At 35.9% G+C, this 26,584-nt stretch overlaps 1 protein-coding gene across 1 annotated transcript in view; it reads left to right on the top strand.

Annotated features, from left to right (window-relative positions):
• Positions 1 to 26,584, top strand: part of MCU (mitochondrial calcium uniporter) — a 231,134-nt gene that overhangs the window by 181,310 nt on the left and 23,240 nt on the right. Inside the window, exons 3-4 of the mRNA XM_007454674.1 lie at positions 18,514 to 18,684; positions 20,292 to 20,396. Of these exons, the coding sequence (XP_007454736.1) occupies positions 18,514 to 18,684; positions 20,292 to 20,396 (276 nt within the window). The remainder of the gene's footprint in view (positions 1 to 18,513; positions 18,685 to 20,291; positions 20,397 to 26,584) is intronic.

Here is a 26,584-nt window from a genome sequence, read left to right as displayed (position 1 = left end):
TGTGTGAGGGGTTGAAGACAATATTTTTACAGAGGTAAAAGGATACATACTTAAAAAAGAAAAAAAAGAAAGAGATGCTCCCAAAATTCCTACCAACACTATTGCCCTTCTTAAGAAAATCAACTCATATTCATTGTCAAGAAACCAGAAGCAGAAAATGATTTGATTTAATGTAACTCAGTGTCCTTACTACTCCCAAATTATATACCCTTCTTATGTTGTACTTCTAAATTAATCTTACCTTAGGCTGGTATAGCATATATGAAAACTCTGCTTAATACACAGCTACTTCAACAGAATTTAGCCACCAGTAGTAAACATCTCTGCCATCATTCATTGCTTCTTGTTATGACTACTGGGTCATATTCTATAGCAAGTGAGAGCTTGACCCTTTTTTTTTTAAAATCTAAAATACCACATTATATCATTGTGATATTTACATACCTAGTATATAATATATATACCTAATATATACTGCCTCTCGATAATTGCTTGTTAGTTTTGTTGTTTGACAAAATCTTCTAGATATGACTGATATCCGATATGTAAAATATATAGGTTATCTTAAAAGTTTAACCTCCCTACCAAAGCAATCTAAAAGGTTCTTAATTTTTCTTGTGTCATAAATACTTTTTGAGGATCTGGTGAAAGCTCTAGATTCTCTCTCTAGAAAAAAAATTTTTATATACACATAGGAAATGTTATATGTAATTTCTTAATGATACAGGCTCTCAAACCAGCTCATGGAATCTCTAGTCTCATGAACCTCAACTCAAGAACTGCTTTGGCTACACTGCACACAGGTGCACATGCACATCCCTGTACCCATGCCCATGTTCCCTTTCATGAGAGGCATTAGGCTTAGAGGTTAAGTGTCAAGCTTTGGAATCAAGGTTTGCATCCCAATTCCACAACTTAACCACCTTTTAACCTTAGGCAAAGTAATGAACTTCTTAAAACCTCCTTCCTCCTGTGTGAAACGGAGATAGTAATAATTACCACCTCCAAGAGAAAAATGTACTTTGCCTACAGAAATAGTACTTACCCATCAGAAGCTCTTATTCTTTTCTTTTTTAATATATATATATTTATTTTATTTTATTTTATTTATTTATTTGGTTGCACCGGGTCTTACTTAGTTGCAGTAGGCGGGCTCCTTAGTTGCAGCTTGCCGGCTCCTTTAGTTGCAGCACATGTGCTTCTTAGTTGCAGCCAGCGGGCTCCTTAGTTGCGACTCACGGGCACCTTAGTTGTGGCTCACTGGCTCCTTAGTTGCAGCACGTGGGCTCCTTAGTTGCAGCTCACCAGCTCTTTTAGTTGCGGCACGTGTGCTCCTTAGTTGCGGCTTGTGGGCTCCTTAGTTGTGGCATGCAAACTCTTAGTTGCGATATGCATGTGGGATCTAGTTCCCAGACCAGGGATCAAACCCAGGCCCCCTGCATGGGGAGCTCGGAGTCTTAACCGCAGCCCTACCAGGGAAGTTCCCAGAAACTCTTATTCTATAAAAAGTGCTGTAGTAGTGTTAAAGACCCCTAATCAAAAAAATGTGGTTTGGGGCTTCTTGTTTTAATTTTTCTGTGCCCCATATCCTCAATTGTAAAATGACTAACTGAAATTTTTATGATTGTATGGCTTATAGCCTATTTAAGGTCTTTCAAATCTTTCAGGAGTTCCCCTTCATGGTAATGAAAATTAAGGATTAATGATGAAAATAATTCTGTTAGAGACAGGTTGACTGTATAATTTCTCACTCAACCCAGGACACTTTTGAGAGTAAAAGGAGGACACCCAGAGTTGTCCTGACAATTTTAAATATGGTAAACCAGGACATGTCTTCACTGTAGGTAAGCTAGAGTAAGAGCAAGAAAAACAGTCTCTCTGGTTGCCTTCGTTTCTCTATCCAGAAATGTAATGTTACTCAATTAACCTTGTATTGGGAATTGCGGTAGAAAGCTGTGTCTTTTGTGTAGTAAACAAAAAATATAAGATTTCCTTACAAAAATTGTTTGAGGACAAATAATTTTAGCATTGAACAGTTATTGAAATTCCTGTTTAATAATAAACAATCATCTGTTTAACTAACCCAAATATAGATAATATATATAAATTCTTAACCTAAGTAAAGTCTGTGGATGGTTTGGGGAACTGGATATATGCCCCAGTTTTTCCTTTGGTTTTTGTCCCATTCCTTTTTTTAAAAACTTTATTGATGTATATTTTATATATCATAAAATTCACCTATCATCATGCAAGCATAATAACAATCCAGCTTTAGACTATTTCCTTCACCCCTAAAAGTTCTCTTGTTCCTGTTTTGCAGCCAATCCCTGCTCCTACCCTAAACCTGAGGCAAACACTAGTCTGCTTTTTCTCTCTGTAGTTAAACCTTTTCTAAAAATGTCATATAAATGACTCATTCAATATGTAGTCTTTTGCATCTAGCTTCTTTTACGTATCCTGTATGGATATATGTTTTCATATCTCTTGGGTAGATGCTTAGGAGTAGAATGAGTCATACGGTAAGTATGTGCGTAATATTTTTTAATTGAAGTACAGTTGATTTATAATGTTTCAGGTGTACAACAAAGTGAGTCAGTTGACACACATATATATATTCTTTTTCAGATTTTTTTCCCATTATATGTTATTACAAGATATTTAATATAGTTCCCTGTGCTATACAGTAGGTCCTTGTTTTTTAACTATTTTATATACAATAGTGTGTATCTCTTAATACCAAATTCCCAATTTATCCTTACCCCCCTTTTCCTTTGGGTAACCATAAGTTTGTTCTCTATGTCTGTGAGTCTATTACTGTTTTGTAAATAAGTTCATTTGTATTTTTTTTTAGATTCCACATATGAATGATATCATATAATATTTGTCTCTCTGTCTGACTTACTTCACTTAGCATGATAATCTCTAGGCCCATCCATATTGCTGCAAATGGCATTATTTCCATTCTGTATATATACTACTTCTTTATCCATTCATCTGTCGATGAACATTTAGATTGGTTCCATGTCTTGGCTATTGTAAATAGTGCTGCTGTGAACATTGGGATGCATGTATCTTTTCAAATTAGAGTTTTCGTCTTTTCCATATATATGCCCAGGAGTGGGATTGCTGGATCATATGGTAACTCTATCTTTAGTTTTTTAAGGAACCTCCATACTTTTCTCCGTAGTGACTACATCAATTTACATTTCCACCAACAGTGTAGGAGGGTTCCCTTTTCTCCACACCCTTTCCAGCATTTATTATTTGTAGACTTTTTGATGATGGCCATTCTGGCTGGTGTTAGGTGGTACCTCATTGTAGTTTTGATTTGCATTTCTCTAATAATTAGTGATGTTGAACATCTTTCCATGTGCCTCTTGGCCATCTGTATGTCTCCTTTGGAGAAATGTCTATTTAGGTCTTCTGCCCATTTTTTTTTTTTTTTTATTGGGTTGGGTTTTTTTTAGTATTGAGCAGTACAAACTGTATATTTTGGAAAGTAAGCCCTTGTCGGTCAGTTCATTTGCAAATATTTTCTCCCATTCTGTATGTTATCTTTTCATTTTGTTTATGGTTTCCTTTACTGTGCAAAACCTTTTAAGTTTAATTAGGTCCTATTTGTTTATTTTTGCTTTTGTTTCTATTATTCTAGGAGACAGAGCCAAAAATTATTGCTGTGATTTATGTCAAAGAGTGTTCTGCTTATGTTTTCCTCTAGGAGTTTTATAGTATCCAGTCTCACATTTAGGTCTTTAATTCATTTTTAGTTTATTTTTGTATATGGTGTTGGAGAATCTTCTGATTTCATTCTTTTACATGTAGCTGCCCAGTTTTCCCAGCACCACTTATTGAAGAGACTTTCTTTTCTCCATTGTATTCTTGCTTCCTTTTTTTTTTTTTTTTTGCGGTACACGGGCCTCTCACTGTTGTGGCCTCTCCCGTTGTGGAGCACAGGCTCTGGACGCGCAGGCTCAGCGGCCATGGCTCACGGGCCCAGCTGCTCCGCAACATGTGGGATCTTCCCGGACCGGGGCACGAACCCGTGTCCCCTGCATCGGCAGGCAGACTCTCAACCACTGCGCCACCAGAGGAGCCCTTGCCTCCTTTGTCATAGATTAATTGACCGTAAGTGCATGGGTTTATTTCTGGGCCTTCTGTCCTGTTCCATTGATCTATGTGTCTGTTTTTGTGCCAGTACCATACTGTTTTGATGACTGTAGCTTCGTAGTATGGTCTGAAGTCAGGGAGCATGATTCCTCCAGCTCCGTTCTTCTTTCTCAAGATTGTTTTGGCTATTCAGGGTCTTTTGTGTTTCCATACAAACTTTAAAAATTTTTTGTTCCAGTTCTGTGAAAAATGCCATTGGTAATTTGACAGGGATTGCATTAAATCTGTACACAGCCTTGAGTAGTGTGGTCATTTTAACAATATTGATTCTTCCAATCCAAGAACACAGTATATCTTTCCAACTGTTTGTGTGGTCTTCAGTTTCTTTCATCATGTGCTTAACTTTTTAAGAAACTGCAGAATTGTTTTCCAAAGTGGCTGTCCCACTTTGCATTCCTACCAGCAGTGTTTAAGTGTTCCAGTTTCCCTGTATCCTCCCCAACACTTGGTATGGTCAGTCTTCTTGATTATAGACATTGTAGTGGATTTGTAATATTATTTCATTGTGGTTTTAATTTGCATTTCACTGATGACCAAGATGTTGGGCATCTGTTAATGTACTCATTAACCATTCAGATATTTTCTTTGATGAAGTGCCCAAACTTTTTGCCCATTTAAAAAAATGAACTGTCTTTTTAGTATTGATTTGTAAGGGTTCTTTTTATATTCTAGAATTTTTCCTGTTACTTTTAAAATAATTTTGTGGGAAAGGGTGGACTTTTAAAATCATGTTTTATTATTAATGGCTGCTCATATACAGTTGGAGATTCTATATTTATTGTCATCATTATATTGAGGACATAAACATACCCCACCACTGTCTTTCATTCCAACTTTTAAAAACTTGACAACAAAAAAGAAATGAAAGTAATGAAATCATGAAAAATGATAGAAGAGAAAGCCACAGTGTTTTAATGTGGGCAGAGTTCTCATCAACCCAAATGTGAAGTTGGGAAAGCTGAAACACCATTTTATTTTTCCATTTTAAAAATATATCCTACAGTTTGAATTTTTTTTGTAAGTAGAAGTTTCATATTTTGAAAATACCAAAATATGGTTGAACATGTTCCATCACAAAAGTCTTTTTTTGAAGGCTTGTATAAAATTGGCTTTCACATTGCTAAGAAAAACAGCCACATGAACATGGAAAGACGTTTAAGCTTTATGTGCTGACAGTATTTAAACTGGCTTAGTGTGGAGCAGAAGTAAATTTATGTCAAATTTCAAATGATGTTATCCATTCTAGGATTGCTGTCATTTGTTTCAATATTTTGAAGTAAGTTTTGAGGGAATTTGGAAACTATCCAGTTTCGTCCGGAATGCATGTGACTTCATGAAACTACTGATATTGCTCTAAGGAGTTAGTTTCTAGTTTTTGTCTGTTAATATGCATGTTGATACAAAGAAAAATCCCAAATATGTGATTTCTGGTGGAAATTAGAAAAGCTGTTAACATTAATGGCTATCACCATCTTTGAAATAGTGTTAAATTTCTTTTCCAAAATAACTACCAGGAAAAAAATTTTTTTTTTACTCTAAGGAAGATCTTGGTACTCTACAAACAGATGGCACATCTTCCAAACTTAGAGCCATGCATACTTATATGGCCTCAGAGAAGAAAGGAGCTCTACCCATTGCAATATACATTGGTTTTTTTCATTGGCACATACTGGCAGTGAAGACTTCGAACAGCCCTAAAAGAAGGCCTGCCTGCTACCACAGAAGTAATCACTATTATGAGAACAAGATTTTATGAGAAAAAGAATCAAAATAGAAATTTTTCCTTTGCTAGATTAAACTTTGGACAGGAGTTTGCTTTTTAAGAGAAGAGAAAATTTATCACAAGGAAGTGTTTAGTTATGGCTTGATTTACTTGGGGATATTTGGGCCTTTATGAATGAGCATAATCTTCCAATTCAAGACCTTACAGTCATTATTATGGATTTGGTAGAAAAATCATGAACCCTTTCAACCAAGCTGTAGCTCTGAAGTAGGTAGAAGTAGACAACCTTGTGAATTTTCCAGCTGCTGGATGAAGTTTCTCTCTAGGCTAGTCATGAATGGAGAGGTTTGTCAGTTTCTCCACAAGAATTAGAAAAACCTTAGAGCTCTTGAAGATTACCTCCACTCAGAAACCTTAAAACTGGAACTCGGATTTCCAGTCGTTTCACTATTGATATTGCATCAAAACAGTGAGTGATATGAATTCAATTCTAAGAGTCTTAGAGAAATCTTTGGTTCCTTGCATATGCCTAGCCAAGCATCATCTGGTGAAGTGAACTATGAGAGCTGTGATTATGTTTGTTACCACATACCTTTCCCAGAGTCTCAGAGTTTTTACAACTTCTTTTCGTCAAAACAGAAAGGTACAACCTTTTTAGATATCAAAGATAATGTCCAAGTTATCATGTTCCAAAACCAGGCCATTATGTGACTTCTTTATTCAAGCCAAACAATAGCAGCCTTGTAATTGAAATGTTCTTTCATATAGAATTAAAGTTTATTTCCTGTTTTATTTTGTAAATTTTTGCTTTATTTCTTTTAAAAAAAGAAACAACAGAAAATGGCTGTTAATTTTCATTTAAAATGAGGTAAAATGCTTCCGTTTTTGTAAACATTTATTTTAAAAATACTTCAATGCAGTAGTCTGCTCATAACAAAATACTGTAGACTGCGTGGCTTAAACAACAAAATTTTATTTTCTCACAGTTTTCGAGACTAGAAGTCCAAGATCAGGGTGCCAGCATGGTTAGGCTCTGGTAAGAACTATTCCTAGCTTGCAGATGACCACCTTCTCACTGTGTCCCCACATGGTAGGGGGTGGGGAAAGCTCTTACTCTTCATGTAAAGCCATTGTCCTATCAGATTAGAGCCTCACCCTTATCTTCTCCTTTAACCATAATTACCTCTTAAAGACACTATCTCCAGATAGTCACATGGGGAATTCGAGCTTCAAAATACAAATTTTGGGAGATCAAAATTCAGTCCATAGCAGGTAATATGAAGGAAATCATTTTCCAATGCAACAAAATGATTGTATCTAAAATTTTTATGTGTAAATCGTTTTGAATTTTTTCAGGAAGTAGGTCTAAGAAGGGAATCCATACTTTTTTCAGGTTCTCAAGGAGGTCTATTATCCAAAAATACCTAGGCACATGGAATTTGTTTGTATAAATTAAGCTTTTTTCCCCCTTGTTGCCCTCAGTGGAACAAGTCATTTTTGTTCTCTTGGGGTTTAAAGGCACGATTGGAAATTTTCTCATGGAAACTTACATGATTTTAGGCTTTGGGTTTTAAGACTGTAGATTTTAGAAAAAGCAAGAAAAACTATTAAGGCAAGCGTTTTTCCATATTCTCATTGAATCTCCTGAGCAGCCTTCTGAGGTATTAGACTCTGCATTATAGGTAAGGAAACGGAGGTAAAGTTATATTCAGTAATGGGCTCATGCATTCAAGGTGTCTCCTGTGGTAGAACTTCCGTACTACTAAATCTGTGATTCCAAAATCCATCATTCTTCTACTGCACTTCACTCTCTGTATTTTAGGATTATATTCAACTTTTTACCACCCAGAAATTAAAGTGGACCAAGGGTCAAGGTTTAATGAAGTTACTTTCAAAGCAGCACCATAAAAAGCATTATTCTTTTTTGTTTGTTTAAATATTATTTATTTATTTATTTTGGCTGCATTGCATCTTCATTGCCAAGTGCAGGTTTTCTGTAGTTGTAGTGAGTGGGGGGCTATTCTTCATTGCGGTGCCTTGGCTTCTCATTGTGGTGGCTTCTCTTGCTGCAGAGCACGGGTTCTAGGCATGCGGGCTTCAGTAGTTGTGGCACTCAGGCTCAGTAGTTGTGGCTCGTGGGCTCTAGAGTGCAGTCTCAGTAGTTGTGACACATGGGCTTAGTTGCCCTGCGGCATGTGGGATCTTCCCAGACCAGGGCTCGAAACCATGTCCCCTGTATTGGCAGGCGGATTCTTACCCACTGCACCACCAGGGAAGTCCCCAAAGCATTATTCGTAGAAAGAAAAATATGTTAGAGCACTATATTAGGACAGGATTTTATTTTTACAAAAGCAAAATAAAATAGTTAATTCTCAGTAGAAGGAGTAGATGAACGGAAGGAAGGAAGAGGATGACCTTTTACTTAGCACAAATGCTTTTGACATTTATGAGAGATTAATTATCTTCATAAACAGATTTTAAAAGAACCAGATTTAATGAAAGGTACATAGGTTGTACTACTGTTTAACATAAAACCAATAATACCATGTATTTGAAAAAGATTTATAACTTTAAGTCTTTTCACAACTTTTATCATTTAAGCCTCGTAATAACTTCACACAAATGTTTTTACATAGTTCTACAGAGAGAGGTTCAGTTGTACAAATACTAATTCACCTTAGGTTCACAATGAAATATATAGCTGATTTCACTAAGTTCATTTATACTACCAGTTGGAAGGACCCAAGTGACTGGATTTATCAAACTACTAAAGTTATGATTCTATAATTGGGCTTTCTTATACTGATATAAAAAGATATTTTTTACATAAATATTTACCTGCTTTTCAAAATGAGTGTTCTTCAAATGATAGTATGTGACAGATTTAGCATTTTTAATATACTATGAATAATTTAAAGAAATTTTAAATCATCTGTTTTACATATCTAAGTAAATTTGAGGATGTTTTTGCCCTAATGTATAAGGAAGGGCCTTACTATCACCTAAATAATATTTAATTTATTCTATTAAAATGATAATCTTATGTTTTGTCTAATATATCATAATTTAATGAAAAAGGATATGGACTTTTGGAATTATATTTATGAACAGAGAAGTGAATATTAAAAATAAATTATTTGAAAGTATCTATGAGTGAAAACTAATTAAAAAATCTGTAAAGCATTTATTGAGAAGAATAAACTTTATTGAAGGACCTAAAAAAAGATAGAAATAAATGCAGAGTTATAATATGTTAATGAATATGAGGACAACATTGTAACAATTGTCAGTTTCCCTCACACAAATTTATACTCACTACAGTGCTAATATGAACCTCAATAGGAGCTGATGAACTTATTCAAAAATTCATATGAAAGAATAAAACTATACAAATACTTAACATAAATTTGGAGTAGAAAGGGGGGGCAGGTTTACCTAAACCGCATATTAAGATGTACTTTTAAAACAATAATACTCAAAACAGTGGAGTATCGGTACAGGAAAGATTGTAGGATCAGATTAGAGAAACCTTGCATATATGGAAATTTGACATGTGATAGAATTAGCTTTGTAAATCAGGAGAAGGGGCAGAGTCAATGGTGCTTTTACAATTGATTTTTTATTTCACAAAAGTATATTTCAGATGGCATAAGGAGTAAAATGTGAAACAGCTCTAAAAGAAAAAAAAAGTTAGCCTAATTTATATCAGAAACTAAAACATGCCTCCAGAAAGCTATTAGAACTAATAAATGAATTCAGTTAAATTTCAGGGTACAAAATTAATATATAGAAATCTCTTGCAGGAATTCTCTGGTGGTCCAGTGGTTAGGACTCTGCACTTCCACTGCAGGGGCACGGGTTTGATCCCTGGTTGGGGAACTAAGATCCCGGAAGGTGCATGGTGCAGCCAAAAAAAAACTGTTATGTTTCGATAAACTAACAATGAACTATCAGGAAGAGAAATTAAGAAAACAATCTCATTTACAATTGTATCAAAAACAATAAAATACCTAGGAATAAATCTAACCAAGGAGGTAAATACTTGTACTTAGACAATTGTAAGACATTGATGAAAGAAATCCAAGATGACACAAACAAATGGAAAGATATACCATGCTCATGTATTGGAAGAATTAATCTTGTTAAAATGATCATACTCCCCAAGGTAATCTGTAAATTCAGCACAATCCCTATCAAAATACCAACGGCGTTTTTCACAGAACTGGAACAAATAACCCCAAACTTTGTATGGAAACACAAAAGACCCCGAATAGCCAAAAGAATCTTGAGAAAGAAGAACAAAGCTGGAGGTATCGTATTCCCTGGTTTCAGACTATACTACAAAGCTACCATATCAAAATAGTGTGGTACTGGCACAAAAACAGACACATAGATCAGTGGACCAGAATAGAGATTGCAGAAATAAACCCACACTTACATGGTCAATTAATCTAAAACAAAGGAGGCAAGAATATACAATGGGGAAAAGACAGCCTCTTCAATAAATGATGTTGGAAAAACTGGACAGCTACATGCCAGAGAATCAAAATGGACTACTTTCTCACACCATATACAAAAATAAACTCAAAATGGGTTAAAGACTTAAATATAAGACCTGAAACCATAAAACTCCCAGGATAAAACATAGGCAGTACACTCTTTGACATAGGTCTTAGCAATATTTTTTGGATACATCTCAGGCAAGGTAAACAAAAGCAAAAATAAACAGATGGGGCCACATCAAACTAAAAAGCTTTTGCACAGCAAAGGAAACTATCAACAAAATGAAAAGGCACCCTATTGAATAGGAGAAGATATTTGCAAATGATATATCTGATAAGAGGTTAACGTCCAAATTATATAAAGAACTCATACAACTCAACATCAAAGAAACAAACAACCTGATTGAAAAATGGGCAAAGGACCTGAAGAGACATTTTTCCAAAGAAGACAAACAGATGGCCAACAGACACATGAAAATATGATCAATATCACTAATCATCAGGAAAATGCAAATCAAAACTACAATGAGATATCACTCACACCTGTCAGAATGGCTATTATCAAAAAGACTAGAAATAACAAGTTTTGGGGAGGATGTGAAGAAAAGGGAAACCTCATGCACTGTTGGTGGGAATGTATTGATAAACTGGTGTAGCCACTATGGAAAACAGTATGGAGGTTCCTCAAAAAATTAAAAATAGAACTACTGTATGATTAAGCAATTCTACTTCCAGGTATTTTTCCCTGTGTTCATTGTAGCATTATTTACAATATCCAAGATATTGACACAACCTAAGTGTCCATAGGTAGATGAATGGATAAACAAGAGGTGGTATATATGTACAAGAGCATATTATTCAGCCATAAAAAAGGAGGACATCTTGCCATTTGGGACAACATGGGTGGACCTTAGGAACTCCATCTAACCTTGCTGGACTTTATTGTTCTTAGCTGTAGAAGAAGGGCATTAGTCTGTATGATTTCTCTGACCCTTCCAACACTAAAATTCTATTATTGTATTTCACATTCTTGATGCAGAATAGAACAGAAAGGGGAAAGAAAAGAAACAGATGATGGCAAGATCATAAACCACTGGAATCATCCATCATACAATATAAAGTTCAGTTCAAAGTATCTCTGCAGAAAACACCCTAAATGTGCTTCCTTATTGTACCAGTTCCCATTCATAATAAGTCCTTAAGAGATATACAGTCATGTTGAAACCAAGCAGGACCCTGTGGGGCTCCTGGGTACAGGTCCTTTCTGTGTCCCCATTTCTTGTTTGTAGAAAATGGGCTTCATTCAGCCTCAGCCTTCCCTGAGTTCCAAAGGGCTGATTCAAACAGTTGCTAATCAGGGAGGGGAGGGAATGCAGAAACAGGGAGGAACAGTTAAGAAGCAATAGTGCAGCCTTGGGGCAGGGTCCTGGTTCCTCCTCAAGGAATATACATGACAGTATCTTTGAGTTCTTCTGCAGGAACTAAGGCCCTGACTCAGGTGGAAGGTGGTAACTTCAGGCTGGGCACATGATTCCTGGGGCACCGCCCTGTTACCTCACCACCAACCAATCAGAAGAAAGTCACAAACCCTGCAGCCCTCACACCAAACTTTGCCTATAAAAACTTCTCCCCCAAAACCATCAGGGAGTTTGGGATTTTTTGAGCACAAGCCACCCATTCTTCTTGACTGGCCCTGCAATAAACCTTTCTCTGCTTCATACTCTGACGTTTCAGTTTGTTTGGTCTCACTGTGCATCAGGCACACGAATTTGTGTTCAGTAACAGTGTTCATAAAATGATATATTTTAGAGGAGATTTTACTAATTATTTTTAGCACCAACTAATTTTCCTACTATGAATTTTTAACAGTTGGCTAAATAACAAGCATTTGTATTATATGACTTTTTCTACACCTAATGCTCTAAAGCTTTTTTTTTTTTTTTTTTTTTAATATATTACTTCTTCAACCCCATGTGTCTGTTGTTCTTGCACTTCTCTTCTTACTCTGGAAAATTCCTTGCCTTTACTTTTTATTCCTAAATCAGTTGTCATATTCTGTCAGTATTTGTATGGGATGCCCCATAATTTCTAGGTTTCTTTGAACCACACTGCTATAGAACATACTTAGATTATCTTACTTATTGAAATGGAAATCAAAGCAAAAGATTTTTTTTAACCAACCAAAAAGTTACTTGATGCAATTTACACTTAAAAAGAGTATTTATCTCTAGAGAATAGTAGCTGACAGCTGTCATTAGCTTGTAAATTCCCATTGTGACTTCACTACAACCGACAGCAATTTTTTATATTGTTAAACTTGAGGAACTATGGTAATTGTTATTCTTTGGTTGCAAAACAAGAAATCTAACATTTGCATTACAATCTAGTGTGTGGGAAAGAAGGAGACCTGGGGATTTATTTCAAAAGCAGTATTGTAGTAAAGGTTTGTCAGTTCTGAAATGTGCTATCCATGCAGAGTTTCTCAAAGCTTTCATATTTAATTCCTTTTAAAGGCTTCATAATCTTTAAAGGAAAAAGTTAAACTGAGTGATAAAGACCTTAATTTTATCTGTTGACTTTGTCTCAGTTATTTAAAAACAGTAACCCCTGAGCACTTTCCTGTGAAACTGATGTATTAGTGAAATCTTCCATACTTTATGTGTTTAAGATTCACAGATTCCTATCTTTTATTTAAATCCAACTCTGTGTACTTCTTGAAATCTGTGTGTGAATATTTTTGCATATATCAATAGAAAGAAGACTGGATTGGGGGGAAGAAAACACCAGGTAGACAAGTTAATCACATAATTTTATGACCCCATCATCATTACTGCTTACAGAACAAATAGGGATATTTATGTTGCTGGCTGTGACTTTACAGAAACAATGGATTGCTAAGGATTCTTTTAAAAATGAGAAGGAAAATGACAAAAATTTCAAGTTACTTTAGATATTGAAAACTTTAGGTGGTACATGCTATGTATTAAGTTTATATTACTATTTTTGGCCTCTTTTTCCTTAGGAAACTCAGACTCTCCTTTTGGAAGGAATAAACAGATTTCTGACTTTGCTTCTTTTTAGTTTTTATGTAAAAATTCAAATCATGTATCCACAAAGGATTAACTGCTGTGGGAATTGCTGTCCTGCTGTCAACAGCTAGAACACCAGGTAGAATACATGAAAATACTGTTTCTAAACACTGGACAGTAGGCAAGACAGGACTTTGATCTCTGAGAAAAGAGAAACAAATGAAATTAACCTTACATTGCTTCAGCTTGTAGCCTGAGGGTTTGGTTACATTCTAAACCACAGGCCAGGCTATAACAACTTCCAAGGAAATAGCAATAACCAGAAGCTGTAAAATGAATAACTCTTAGTGCTCACTCAGGGCCAGAAATCATTTGACTTCCCAGCAGCTAGAGGAGAGACATCACTGAATACATGAACATTCAGCAGAGACTCCCAGAAGAACCATAACTTGGAAGTGGGGCCAAATTGGCCCTAGAATAAAGGATTCTCTAGATCTGTCTTAAAAGACCTGAGAGGATCAAGCTAATATGCAAGCAAGTTAACTATACAACAAGATCCGGTATTCAGCAATGTAAAAGTCACAATGTCTAATCTCCCATCAAAAATTACTAGGCATGTGAAGAAGCTGCAGGGTGGGGGTGGGGGTGCCAGATCTACAAATGACAGAAATGATGGAATTAACAGAGGATTTTAAAATAGTTATTATAAACGTGACCCTTATATTCAGAGAGAGAGAAGAAAACATAAGCATAATATGAAGAAAAATAGAACAATAAACAAAGGGAACTTCTAGAGGTGAAAAATATATCTGAAATGAAAACCAATATAAATGGAATTAATAGCAGATTACACACTACAGAGGAAAAGATCAGTGACATTGACATACATAGCAATTAAAACTATCCAAAATTATTCTGAGGGGGAAAAACTAAAATAATATGAACAGAGTTTTAGTGCCCTGTGTGACAGTACCACATGGTCTAATATATGTGTAATTGGAATCCCATAAGGAGAGGGGTGGGAGACATAAAAAATATTTGAATAATGGCCAAAATTTTTCCAAATTTGATGAGAACCATGAGCCCACAGAGCTAAGAAATTTAACAATTCCCAAACAGAATAATCATAAAGAAAACTATAGAAAGGAACATTATAATCAGATTGCTGAAAACCAATGATAAAGAGAAAATATTAAAAGCAGCCAGAGGGAAAAAGACGTATCACATACAAAGGAACAAAGATAAGAATGTACATAAATTTATCATATACTGTGCAAACCAGAAGGCAATTTCTTTAGAGCACTAAAAGGAAAAAAAAAAAGCCAACCTAGAATATTTTTCATAGCAAAAATGTCTTTCAAAATTGAAGATGAAATAAAGACTTTTTCTCACTTTACCAAAACTGAGAGAACTTATTGTCAACATATCTGCACAACAAGAAATGTTTAAGGAAGCTCTTGAGACAAAAGGAAAATGATACCAAATGGAAATGTGGATCTATACCAGAAACAGTGAGGAACACCAGAGGGTAAATATGTGTATAAATATAAAAGACATTTTTCTCATTTTAAAATTTCTTTAAAGTATAATCAGTTATCAAAGTAAAAATAATGTGTGGTTTATAACCACACATTTAGAAATAAAATATAAATAAAAAATATTTATTTAGAAATAAAATATAGAACAATACAGGGGGAATGGAAGTATATTGTTGTAAGGTTCTCTACGCTATACCTAAAGTGGTATGATATTACTTGAAGGTTAACTGTGATAAGTTAAAGATGTATATTGTAAACCCTTGAGTAGGGTTTAGCAAACCCAATAGGCCAAGCCCAGTGCACTCCTTATTTTTGTAAATAAAGTTTGTTGAAACAGCCATGCATATTCGTTTACATATTGCCTAGGGCTGCTTTTGCACCACAGTGCAGTCTAAAGTTGCAGCAGAGATCTTATGGCCTACAAAGCCTAAAGTATTTAATGTCTATCTAACCCTTTACAGAAAAAGTTTGGCAATACCTGCTATAGAGTAACCCCAAAACATGAAAAGGTACAGTTAATAAGCCAATAGTAGAGATTAAATGTAATAAAAAAAATAGTTAATCTAAAAGAGGGCATGAATCGAAGAAAAGTGGAAGAAAGAAGAGTTGAGTCAAGAAAAGTAGCAAGATGGCAGACATACACAACAATATTTATAATTTATTAAATGCTAATGATATACACACTTTAATTAAAAGACAGATTGTCAGATTGGATAAAATAGGAAGACTCAACCATATGGTGCCTGCAGGAAACCCACTTGAAATATAAAGACGTGGGTAGGTTAAACATAAAAGGATGAGAAAAGGTATACCATATGTCCACACAAAGACTTGTGAGTAAATAAGCATAAAAGGTTTATTCATAGTAGTCCAAAACTGGAAACAATCCACATGTCAGTCAACAGGTGAATGGTTGAACAAATTGTGGTGTATCCACAATTTTAAATGCTACTCAGCAAAAAAAACAAATTAACTACTAATGCATGCAGCAACACTGGTGAATCTCAGAATCATTATGCTGAAAGAAAGAAGCCAGATACAAAAGAATGCATGCTGTATGATTCCAGTAGTATAAAACTCTAGAAAAACTAAATATAATCTGTGGCCAAAAAATCCAATCAATAGTTGCCCAGGGGTTAACTTGAATCGGATCAAGAGAATTTGGGGGGGCTAATGGAAATGTTCTTTATCTTGATTATTATGTCAAAATTCATCAAATGTTCATTTAAAATAAGAGTGTACATTGTTATTTATAAACTATGCTTCAATAAGGGTTACTTTTAAAATTTAAGTCACGAAACAATGTAGTGTGAGGCTTTTGTATTCATTGTAGGCATTATAATTTACTAGACCAGGCGAGAAAATAAGATGTAAATGACTACAACTATGAAAAGTTTGATGCATTTAGAATCTCCAGAACATTATTATTCTATGTATATTTCCTCTCGGCTCTTCAATTTTGAGGGATACGAATCCTTAAAAACTTTATAGAGTGTATCTTTTAAGTCTTAGAAAAAGCTAGGGCTTCCCTGGTGGCGCAGTGGTTGAGAGTCCGCCTGCCGATGCAGGGGACACGGGTTCGTGCCCTGGTCCGGGAAGATCCCACATGCCGCGGAGCGGCTGGGCCCGTGAGCCATGGCCGCTGAGCCTGCGCGTCCGGAGCCTGTGCTCCGCAGCGGGAGAGGCCACAGCAGTGAGAGGCCCGCGTACCATAAAAAAAAAAAAAAAAAAAAAAGCTAATGAAGAAACATTATTAGGGACTTCCCTGGTGGCGCAGTGGTTAAGAATCCGCCTGCCAACATAGGGGACAAGGGTTTGAGCCCTGGTCTGGGAAGATCCCACATGCCACAGAGCAGCCAAGCCCATGTGCCACAACTACTGAGCCTACGCTCTAGAGCCCATGAGCCACAACTGCTGAAGCCCAGGCGTTTAGAGCCTGTGCTCCGCAACAAGAGAAGCCACCACAATGAGCAAGCTGCACACCGCAACGAAGAGTGGCCCCTGCTTGCTGCAACTAGAGAAAGCCTGTGTGCTGCAAGGAAGACCCAACGCAGCCAAAAATTAGTTAATTAATTAAATTTTAAAATATTTTTTAAAAAGAAACATCACTCATCTTAAAGCAGTATGCTAAGTGGGGTTTTTTAATTTATTTATTTATTATTTTTGGCTGGATTCCATACCAGATTTGATTCCAAACCCTGTTTTCCTTTCACAGACTAGTGATAAATTATCATCTTTATTTTTTTTTAATATTTATTTATTTGGTTGCACCAGGTCTTAGTTGTGGCAGGTGGGCTCCTTAATTGCAGAACGTGGGCTCCTTAGTTGTGGCATGTGAACTTTTAGTTGCAGCATGCATGTGGGATCTAGCTCCCTGACCAGGGATTGAACCCAGGCCCCCTGCATTGGGAGCGTGAAGTCTTATCCACTGTGCCATCAGGGAAATCCCTAAATTATCATCTTTAAATGCTTGGTTGCTTGTGTAAAAAATTCTGGTTCAAAATTTATTTATTAAAAGATTCATTTGAGGGCTTCCCTGGTGGCGCAGTGCTTGAGAGTCCGCCTGCCGATGCAGGAGACGCGGGTTCGTGCCCCGTTTCGGGAAGATCCCACATGCCGCGGAGCGGCTGGGCCCGTGAGCCATGGCCACTGAGCCTGCGCGTCCGGAGCCTGTGCTCCGCAAATGGGAGAGGCCACAACAGTGAGAGGCCCGCATAACGCAAGAAAAAAAAAAAAAAAGATTCATTTGAAAATATTTTTGAAAGAGTTATTCTGGCATTTGTTTTAGGGACTAAGGTTCTATAAATCAAGACTGTTAAGGAACAAGATAAGGAAATAAGGAACTCTGTGCCATTTTGTTGTAGAAAATCCTTTCAGTTGTGTAGCTTATGATAATGGTTCCCTTAAAAACGTTTTGTTAGTAAATCCCAAAAGTTGAGCTTTGGCCTCTTGCTAACCTCAGGAAAATGTTCAAGAGAACTTAAAAGGAATTGTTTTTTATTATATCATAATATGTCCAAGTTGTATAAGAGAATGCTTACTTATCAAGCACCTTGGATATATTATACGTACTACAGAAATATGAGTTGATTGTCCTTGAGTAAGTCTCACTTATTAGTGTACTTTCACATGTCATTCCCCACAGATTCTTAAAAAAGCTCTGGCTCCCAAGAGCCACCTCCTACAGGGTATAGAATTTGGCCCAGCAATCTCTGGCTACTTAATAAAAGTTTACTAAATGGATTCAGGGTTTGTATTCACCAATACCAAGAACTTTACCTTAAATTCCTGGGAAAGCCTCTCCTTGACCCACTTAAAAGATAATCCTTTGCATATTTTCTTTTTTCTGCAAAGTGTTGTGTGATAGATATGATCTTCCATAAGCCATTTCCTGGAATAACCTTCAACTAAAGCTAAAGGGCATATTCTTGAACCGTAGAAAACATTTTAAGCCACACTAATAATAATAAACCCCCATTTAAGAAGATTAATAATGTCACTTTAACTTATAATGAAATCTAATTATCATATGGTTATGGGTCTTTTTCATTCAGATGTGACAGTGGTGTATCAAAATGGGTTACCTGTGATATCTGTGAGGCTACCATCCCGGCGTGAACGCTGCCAGTTCACACTCAAACCTATCTCAGACTCTGTTGGTGTGTTTTTACGACAACTACAAGAAGAGGATCGGGGAATTGACAGAGTTGCAATCTATTCACCAGGTATAGTCACCTTCATTATTTTTTTTTTTTAATTTTTACTGGAGCCTAATTGCTTTACAATGTTGTGTTAGTTTCTGCTGTACGGCAAAGTGAATCAGTTATACATTTACATATATCCACTCTTTTTTAGGTTCTTTTCCCACATAGGCCATTAAATAGACATTTCACCAAGGAAGACATACAGATGGCCAAGAGGCACGTGAAAATATGCTTGACATCACTAATCATTAGAGAAATGCAAGTCAAAACTACAATGAGGTATCACCTCACGCCAGTCAGAATGGCCATTATAAAAAAATCAAGAAACAATAAATGCTGGAGAGGGTGTGGAGAAAAGGGAACCCTCCTATGCTGTTGGTGGGAATATAAATTGATACAGCCACTATGGAGAACAGTATGGAGGTTCCTTAAAAAACTAAAAATAGAGCTACGATACCACCCAGCAATCCCACTACTGGGCATACACCTTCATTATTAATTCCCACCCACCCATCATTTCACTCCAAATTGTTTTTACACACACACACACACACACACACACACGCACGCACCACTGCAAAAGAATCCCATGCTCTTAACTTTAGGACACAATCGTTTGCTTAGCAAATGTCAAGAGAGACAGTGATTTCTCTCCCAATTTTCAGAATATGATTGCTCAGTTTTAGCAAGGGTATATACACAGGGATCTCATTCAAAAGCACCTCACATATAATGCCATGGGCAAAGATGAACCATCAATCACATTTATACTTTTGAGACCTTTTGTCATTACCTTAGGTGTAGAATAAACTTTTCTAGTAGTTGAGCCATCATCTCTGAAGATATGAAATATTACGCCTTCTTTTTAAATCTTCTTAGGTCTTTCACATAAATGTTTACAAAATAAAGACATATGGTTTGAAAACAATATAAAATAAGGCACTAAAAATTCCCACTTGACATGATATCCATTTCATTTATTTATTTTTTAAGTGCCTTACATTTTTCCCACTTTCACTTTGAAATATTTTAAACTTACAGAAAACGTAAAAGCCTAGTACAGTAAGTACCTATTTACCCTTGGATTTACTCAGTTGTTGCTAATTTGCCATATTTCTGTAGTTTAAATATTTTAAATATTCTTAATTCTCAACTCATCTTGTAATGTAATTAATAGATCAGCTTGGTGTACTTTGCTAACCCTAGCATCTGCCCCTACTGGATTATTGGCAACTAATCAGTAACTATACTGCAAAGTACCATATATTAGAAAACATTGGGTGTTTTACTCAACCAACTTCCATCATAGACATCCATGCACCTCTCCCAGTGACCCTAGATTTCCAGCTGACACCTATACATCTATGTAATTATTTCACTTGTTCATAAAGTTATTCCAGAAAAACACATTGTTAAATCTTCACCAAGAAGATTGCCATGAAAACAAAAAGCCTCAGATAGTATAAGCTTTGTTTAGCATAGAATTTAGGGATAAGGCAAAAAGTTAACTGAAATTTAAAAGAGAAGACATAATTTTAAAATCTGTTTTGAGGATTGCTTTTTTCCTGACCATTCTTGAATAATTATGGACATATGACCTTAAAATTTTCACATTTAAATTTTCACAGATGGCGTTCGAGTTGCTGCCTCAACAGGAATAGACCTCCTCCTCCTTGACGACTTTAAACTGGTCATTAATGACTTAACGTATCATGTACGACCACCAAAGAGAGGTAACAAGTAACATTGATAAGGTCAGAGAAATGTGAGAACGGCTTTTGGAAAGAACTTTTTTTCCCCTGGGTAAAGTTGAGAAACAGACAGTATTCAAAGAGCAGTCAAAGTTTTACATATAGGTAGCACTTCGCTAGTACACTGACTAAAACATAGACACCAGAATGCTTTATTATCGGCTCTTGTCACTGTTTCACATAAATGAGTGTTCTACATAACTTAAACTCCTTCCTTCCATACAAGCTAAAAGTCATATTATTTTAATAACGTTACTGGGGAATCTTTTTTTTTTTTTTTTGCGGTACGCGGGCCTTTCACTGTTGTGGCCTCTCCTGTTGCGGAGCACAGGCTCCGGACACGCAGGCTCAGCGGCCATGGCTCACGGGACCAACTGCTCCGCGGCATGCGGGATCCTCCCGGACCGGGGCACGAACCCGCGTCCGCTGCATCGGCAGGCGGACTCTCAACCACTGTGCCACCAGGGAAGCCCACTGGGGGAATCTTTTTAAAAAATTATGGAATTCCCTGTCCTCTTAAACATTTGTAACAGGAATTAACCCCTTTTTTTGATGGCTCAAGGTTAGCAGTTTGAAAGTCAACTATTGTACAATAATAGTCCTTGGGAACTTCGGACAAGAATATGCTTTTATGCGAAAAAATGAGATATTTGCCTCCAGTGCCAGAAAACTCAGTAATCAAATATTTTCATGAACTACTTTTAAAAACCAAAGTTAATGCAAAAAATAGATGATAAACAAAATATCAAAAATTTAAATAAAGACAAAGTTAGTTTTACTGATTTTTCTTTTCACCCCACACTCCGATATGGCTTTGCACAGTACTGATGCTATTAAATAGCCCTCTAAAATAACATTTTGAAGTGTGTCTCTTTTGGTCATGTTTCTCTCTTTGCCCTTGATGTTCATTGTCACTCACTGCTGTCGTTAATTCCCCTTCCACCACCACCACCACCCCCATCAGCTTCCTAGGACATTTGTTATTTTCCATTCTGCTTTTGAGAATTGTGTCTAATGTAGAAAAAGTTCTAAGTAAAAGCCTAAGTGTTGAATGCCTCCAAAATCTGGTCCACATCTACCTTTAAAGTTTTTCTCTTTTCCTCTTAAAAGATTCCTACTTTTCCTCCACCCTCTAGTTCCTTTGCTCTTTCCTTTACCATCTCAGTGTTTTCTCACCTTTCCTCTAAGATGCCTTTTTCTTTTATTCCTAACCTCCTATTTCCTCAGGTCAAAATCATCAATGTCAGCTCTTCCATGATCCCATTCTTTCTTTTTCTTACTCCCAGCCAACCAGAAGTGATTATTCTCTTCTCTGAATTCTTCATTCCTTTTCTTTTCAAATGATCAGAGGGAAGGCACTATGATTTTTGTATACCCCATTGACTTAGGTAGTCATCCTATATTGAGCGAGTTAAATGAGTTAAAGAATCCTTTAAATAGTAAGACATTACTGAATCAGATTTTATTAAGTTGGAATAATTGAACATGTAGACCAAGGATTGTTAGCTATATATTAGCTATACTAATATGTTTTTCTTCTTTATTCCCTGATTCTTGGACTAGACGTTCTCTTTAAAATAACAGAAGTACAGGCCTTATTTTACTCAATTTTTGTTGTTGTTGTTGTTCTTTAAATTTGCTCTTTATTTTTTTCTGGCTTTATTGACATATAATTGACATATAACACAGTGTAGTTTAAAGTATACAGTGTGATGATTTGATACACTTATATGTTGAGAAACGATTACCACAACAGGATTAGTTAATACCTCCATCATCTCACATAATTACCATTTCTTTTTGATGAGAACACTTGAGATCTACTTTCTTAGCCACTTTCAAGTATACATTACAGTTTTGTTAACTATAGTCACCATGCTGTACATTAGATCCCCAGAACTTATTCATCTTATAATTGGAAACTTGGTACCCTTTGACCAACATAGAACTACTGTATGATCCAGCAATTCCACTTTGGTGTATATATCCAAAGGAAATGAAATCAGAATCTCAAAGAGATATCTACACTCCCATGTTCATTGCAGCATTATTCACAATAGCCAAGCTATGGAAACAACCTAAGTGTCCATCTACAGATGAATGGATAAAGAAGATGTAGTGTGTGTGTGTGTGTGTGTGTGTGTGTGTGTGTGTGTGTGTGTGTGTGTGTGTGTCTAAAATATTATTCAGCCATGAGAGAGAAGGAAACCCTGCCATTTGCAGCAACATGGATAGACCTTATGTGTGTATGTGAATTTCCTAGGGAGTTCATTCTATTTTGATTTTCTACTGCATTAGTAAAATATTAAAAGTTGGCTAATATATTCTTATATAAAGTATAACAATGAGGAAAGTAAAGATTTATGTTGTCAAAAACTAGAGGTATTTTAATCAATGAATAATTCTAACCATCTTGTCTAATACTGTGTTTTTAAAAGAGAAATGAAAGTTTTAATTTTTTAAATAAGGCTATTCTCAAGTTGAATAAAGAAAGTAAAGGTAGAAACTGAAAAGGGGAGAAATTATATTTGATTCTCTGGTAATCAGTTTGGCAGCCTTACAACTCTTTGTTTTATCTGTGTCTCAGAACTGTGGGATATCTGTCCACCTTCCCTAGAAGTCAATTAGAATGTGAAGTTTGCAAGGGTCAGAAGTCTATAGTTCATGGGATAATTGTAATTTGAAGTATGAAATTTGGTATGCTCAATAGTAGCATTAGTATAAAACTTTAAAAGACCATTTTAATATTTAAATTTAGACATCAAATCTCTCTCAGCTCTGTTATTATTAGTCAATGAGCAATTATGTCATTGTATACTTTTTTCACAGAAGCTTAAATAATACTGTTTTAAGTTCATAAACACTTTTGCCTCAATTTTTAAAACATAGTAAAAAAAATCTTTTTTTCTTTTGAAATAAACATAAGATAGGTTTTCATTTTGTTTCCATCATATTATCTTCCTCCAAGTCACCACTATTTGTCAGCTGCGGTGAGTAAGAGAACAGTTATATTTCTGTATTTGAGAGGGATGCCGATCATACAGATGAGTAAACATATTCCTCTTCCCCACATTGTAACTGTTTTTAGTGAAAAAGCTAAACGGAGAAAAGAAGTTGAAGGCACTAGGTTTTGGGTATTAGATAATGAGAAGAACACTAGGATTTTATATATTCATGGAGCAGATGGAACAAATATACTTTAATAAAAGTTAAAATAGTTAATGAAGGAAAACTTTTCCAGAATAGTTTTAAGTTTTGACACAGTTTTTTTCTACTCATTCCTTACGCCCCTTTAATTTTCGCTTTTCTCTCCTATTTTTCTTTTCCCTGTGCATGGATAGCACTTTAGAGCTAAAAATGCTCTATGAATGTTGTGCACCAGTAAACCTTAATTTCACATACTTCACCAGGCACTGAGGATAGAGGGCTTATTCATATAGGATCTAATATAGCCCTGTTTGATGTTTATGTGGGATTGGCAGTCATAGGTATTACGAATACCTAAGTACTGACAACGCTTGTACCTAATGCCAAAATTGGAGGGAAGAGGCAGGAAAAAACTGAAATGGAACAAGGGGACAGGTCATAGCAGCAAGGCTAGTTGCAAGTTCCATTGCATTCTTTTGGTTACCAAAGCTGTATATGGCTGGATTCCCCTGTGACCACTGGTCGTTGAAAGTTTTTGTGCTAAGGAGACTCATCTTGATTGGCAACACTAAGCCCTTTCCCCCATTTATCCATCCAGAGGATATTGGAGACCTTGCTTCTCTCCTAATAATGTAAGTAATTGAGAGAAAATGTTGAACAGGCAAACCAAATACGAACTATAATGAATACCTTATCAGAGACTCAGATAGCCAGAATTCTTCCCAAACCATTATAGTAGCTGAAAAGACTTTTTAATCCCCATTATTTGTGCACATCTCCCTGTCTTTGTGTACCTTAATTATCCTGGCACTGATGGCATGTGAAGAAACATTAATAAACATCTTAATTGCATTTTTAGGGAAGCATACACGGATCATCCATAAGTGTTTTTGTTAAGCCATTAGCAGATTTACCTTCTCTCTTCCTATAATTTCATCTGCAAATAGGTGGGCAGATTTTTCAGGGTCAAGGGTTTGAGGTTGTTGTTTTCCTCCACCATGACAATACCTTGGAAGCATATTCTTCCTGTCAAGAAAATCTAACAAAATAAAGCTAAGTCTCTTGAGTTTACCAGGGCTTTGCTGATCAGAAAAATAACAACTCTGTGTTCAGCCAGGTCTAGAATTGGACATCTGTGAGACTGATCTCCTATGAATTATCATTTTATAGTCTTTTCATTGCTGTTTGAAGGTATGTTGTAACACATTAAATTTTATTTGCTTTGAATGATAATGCATTCACAATGTTCAGCTCCCAGAGTCAAAGAATATATGGGAAAAGATTTTTTCATCCCTGTTTCACAGCCACACTTCTCTCCTCTTACCAGTAAGCATTGTTCTTAGTTTCTTGTTTCCTATCAGAGAGTCAGTGCATTCATAAGCAAATGTGAATGCATAATCTTTTTTCCCTTTTTATGCAAATAATGGCATATCATACATATATTGTTCATGTCGGTCAGGGTTCAATTGGGGAAGCAGAAGCATGTGAATAAAGTGAAATAAAAGATTTATTATAGGAATGAGACTTTGTACAGTTGTAGATGAAGGTAAAGAAGTAAGAGTCTGTAAAGGGGAGCTTGGAAGATCAGAGAAAAGTTACTAAGTTTGAAGTGATGGCACATGTGGACAAATCAAAGCTTGCCAGGGAACCTGGAAATTCAAGTGCGTCCAACTACTAGGATAAGAAGAATTAACAAAGGAGGGCTGGTAGAGAGATCCCTAGGACAGTGTTATCAAATAGAACTTTCTGTGACAATGAAAATGTTCCATTTCTGCACTGTCCAATATGGTAGCCATCAGTCACATGTGCCTATTGAGCATTTGAAATGTGGCTAGTATGGCTGAGAAACTGAATTTTAAATTTTATTTCATTTTAATTCATTTAAATTTAAATAGCCACACACGGCAAACAGTTACTGTTTTGGACAGCACAGCTTTAGAAAGCTGCATCTGGCTGTGGGCGTGGATTTGCTGTTAATCATCAGAGGTGGCAGTTGAGAAAAAAGAGCTGGATGCAGAGCCAGGGAGAGCAGACACACACTGGCATCTCCAGGCACCTCTGCATCTGTCTCTCACTACTAACGACAACCTTCAGAGCATGATGGCTTCTGCTTCACTTCTGCCTTCTAAAACCTCACTTGAATCTCTCTTTTGGCTAACTCTAATTCAGAACCATACAGGGAATTATTTGGGATATATGGGGAAACATAATTCCACTTTAACTAGATGTCAAGGTATAAAACCACTAAACTGCTCTTCTTACCTAACAGTGTATTCTGAAGATCTTAAAATACCAGAACATAAAGAATTCCTTATTCTTTTTCACAGCTGCTATATATTACATTGTATGAATGTATATTATCATTTACTTAGCTGTTTATTTTATAATTTATCATAGAGAAAAAAATCAAAAGAGAAATAGTTTTACAAACTTGGAGTGAGAAATATGTTTCTACCTATAACATAAAACACAGAAGCCATGAAAGAAAAGACTGATATAAAAAAATAAATTTCCTACACAGGAGAACCCATAATATGAATATTAATTTTAAAAGAACAAGTCTTTGATGAATGACATTCTAATAGAAACTCTTTTATAAGACAAATACCAAGCCTGATTTCAGATTTCATAGATTTTCAGGTTATGATTGTCTATACATATTTGATCATTAACATGTGTGTGCTTCATAAGGAAAAGGAAGAGGAGAGGGTCTGTTTAGTTTGTTTGCTTGCTTCCTTCTTTCCTCCCTTCTTTCCTCCCTTCCCCCCTCCTTTTCTCCCTCCTTGGATTTCTAAGCAAATACAGTGTAATTATGGTATTGAAAGTGGAAATGGAAAAAGAAAGGACATGGAATAGAAAAGTCATTGGACTACCAGTCAGAAGGTCTTTTCCCACTCCCTGCTAGCCGTGCAGCTTTGTGAATATCATTATTAGACCTCATTAAGGAGAGAAACCACCTCATATTTGATTTTTTCCCCTCTCTAGTGAATAGATCAGTACCTAATACAAAAATGTTTGTTAAT

Source organism: Lipotes vexillifer, unplaced genomic scaffold (genome assembly GCF_000442215.2).
Source record: "Lipotes vexillifer unplaced genomic scaffold, Lipotes_vexillifer_v1.1 scaffold205, whole genome shotgun sequence".
NCBI lineage: Eukaryota > Metazoa > Chordata > Mammalia > Artiodactyla > Lipotidae > Lipotes > Lipotes vexillifer.
Note: the sequence above shows the minus strand (reverse complement) of the source record. Positions and strands in the feature narration are given on the sequence as shown.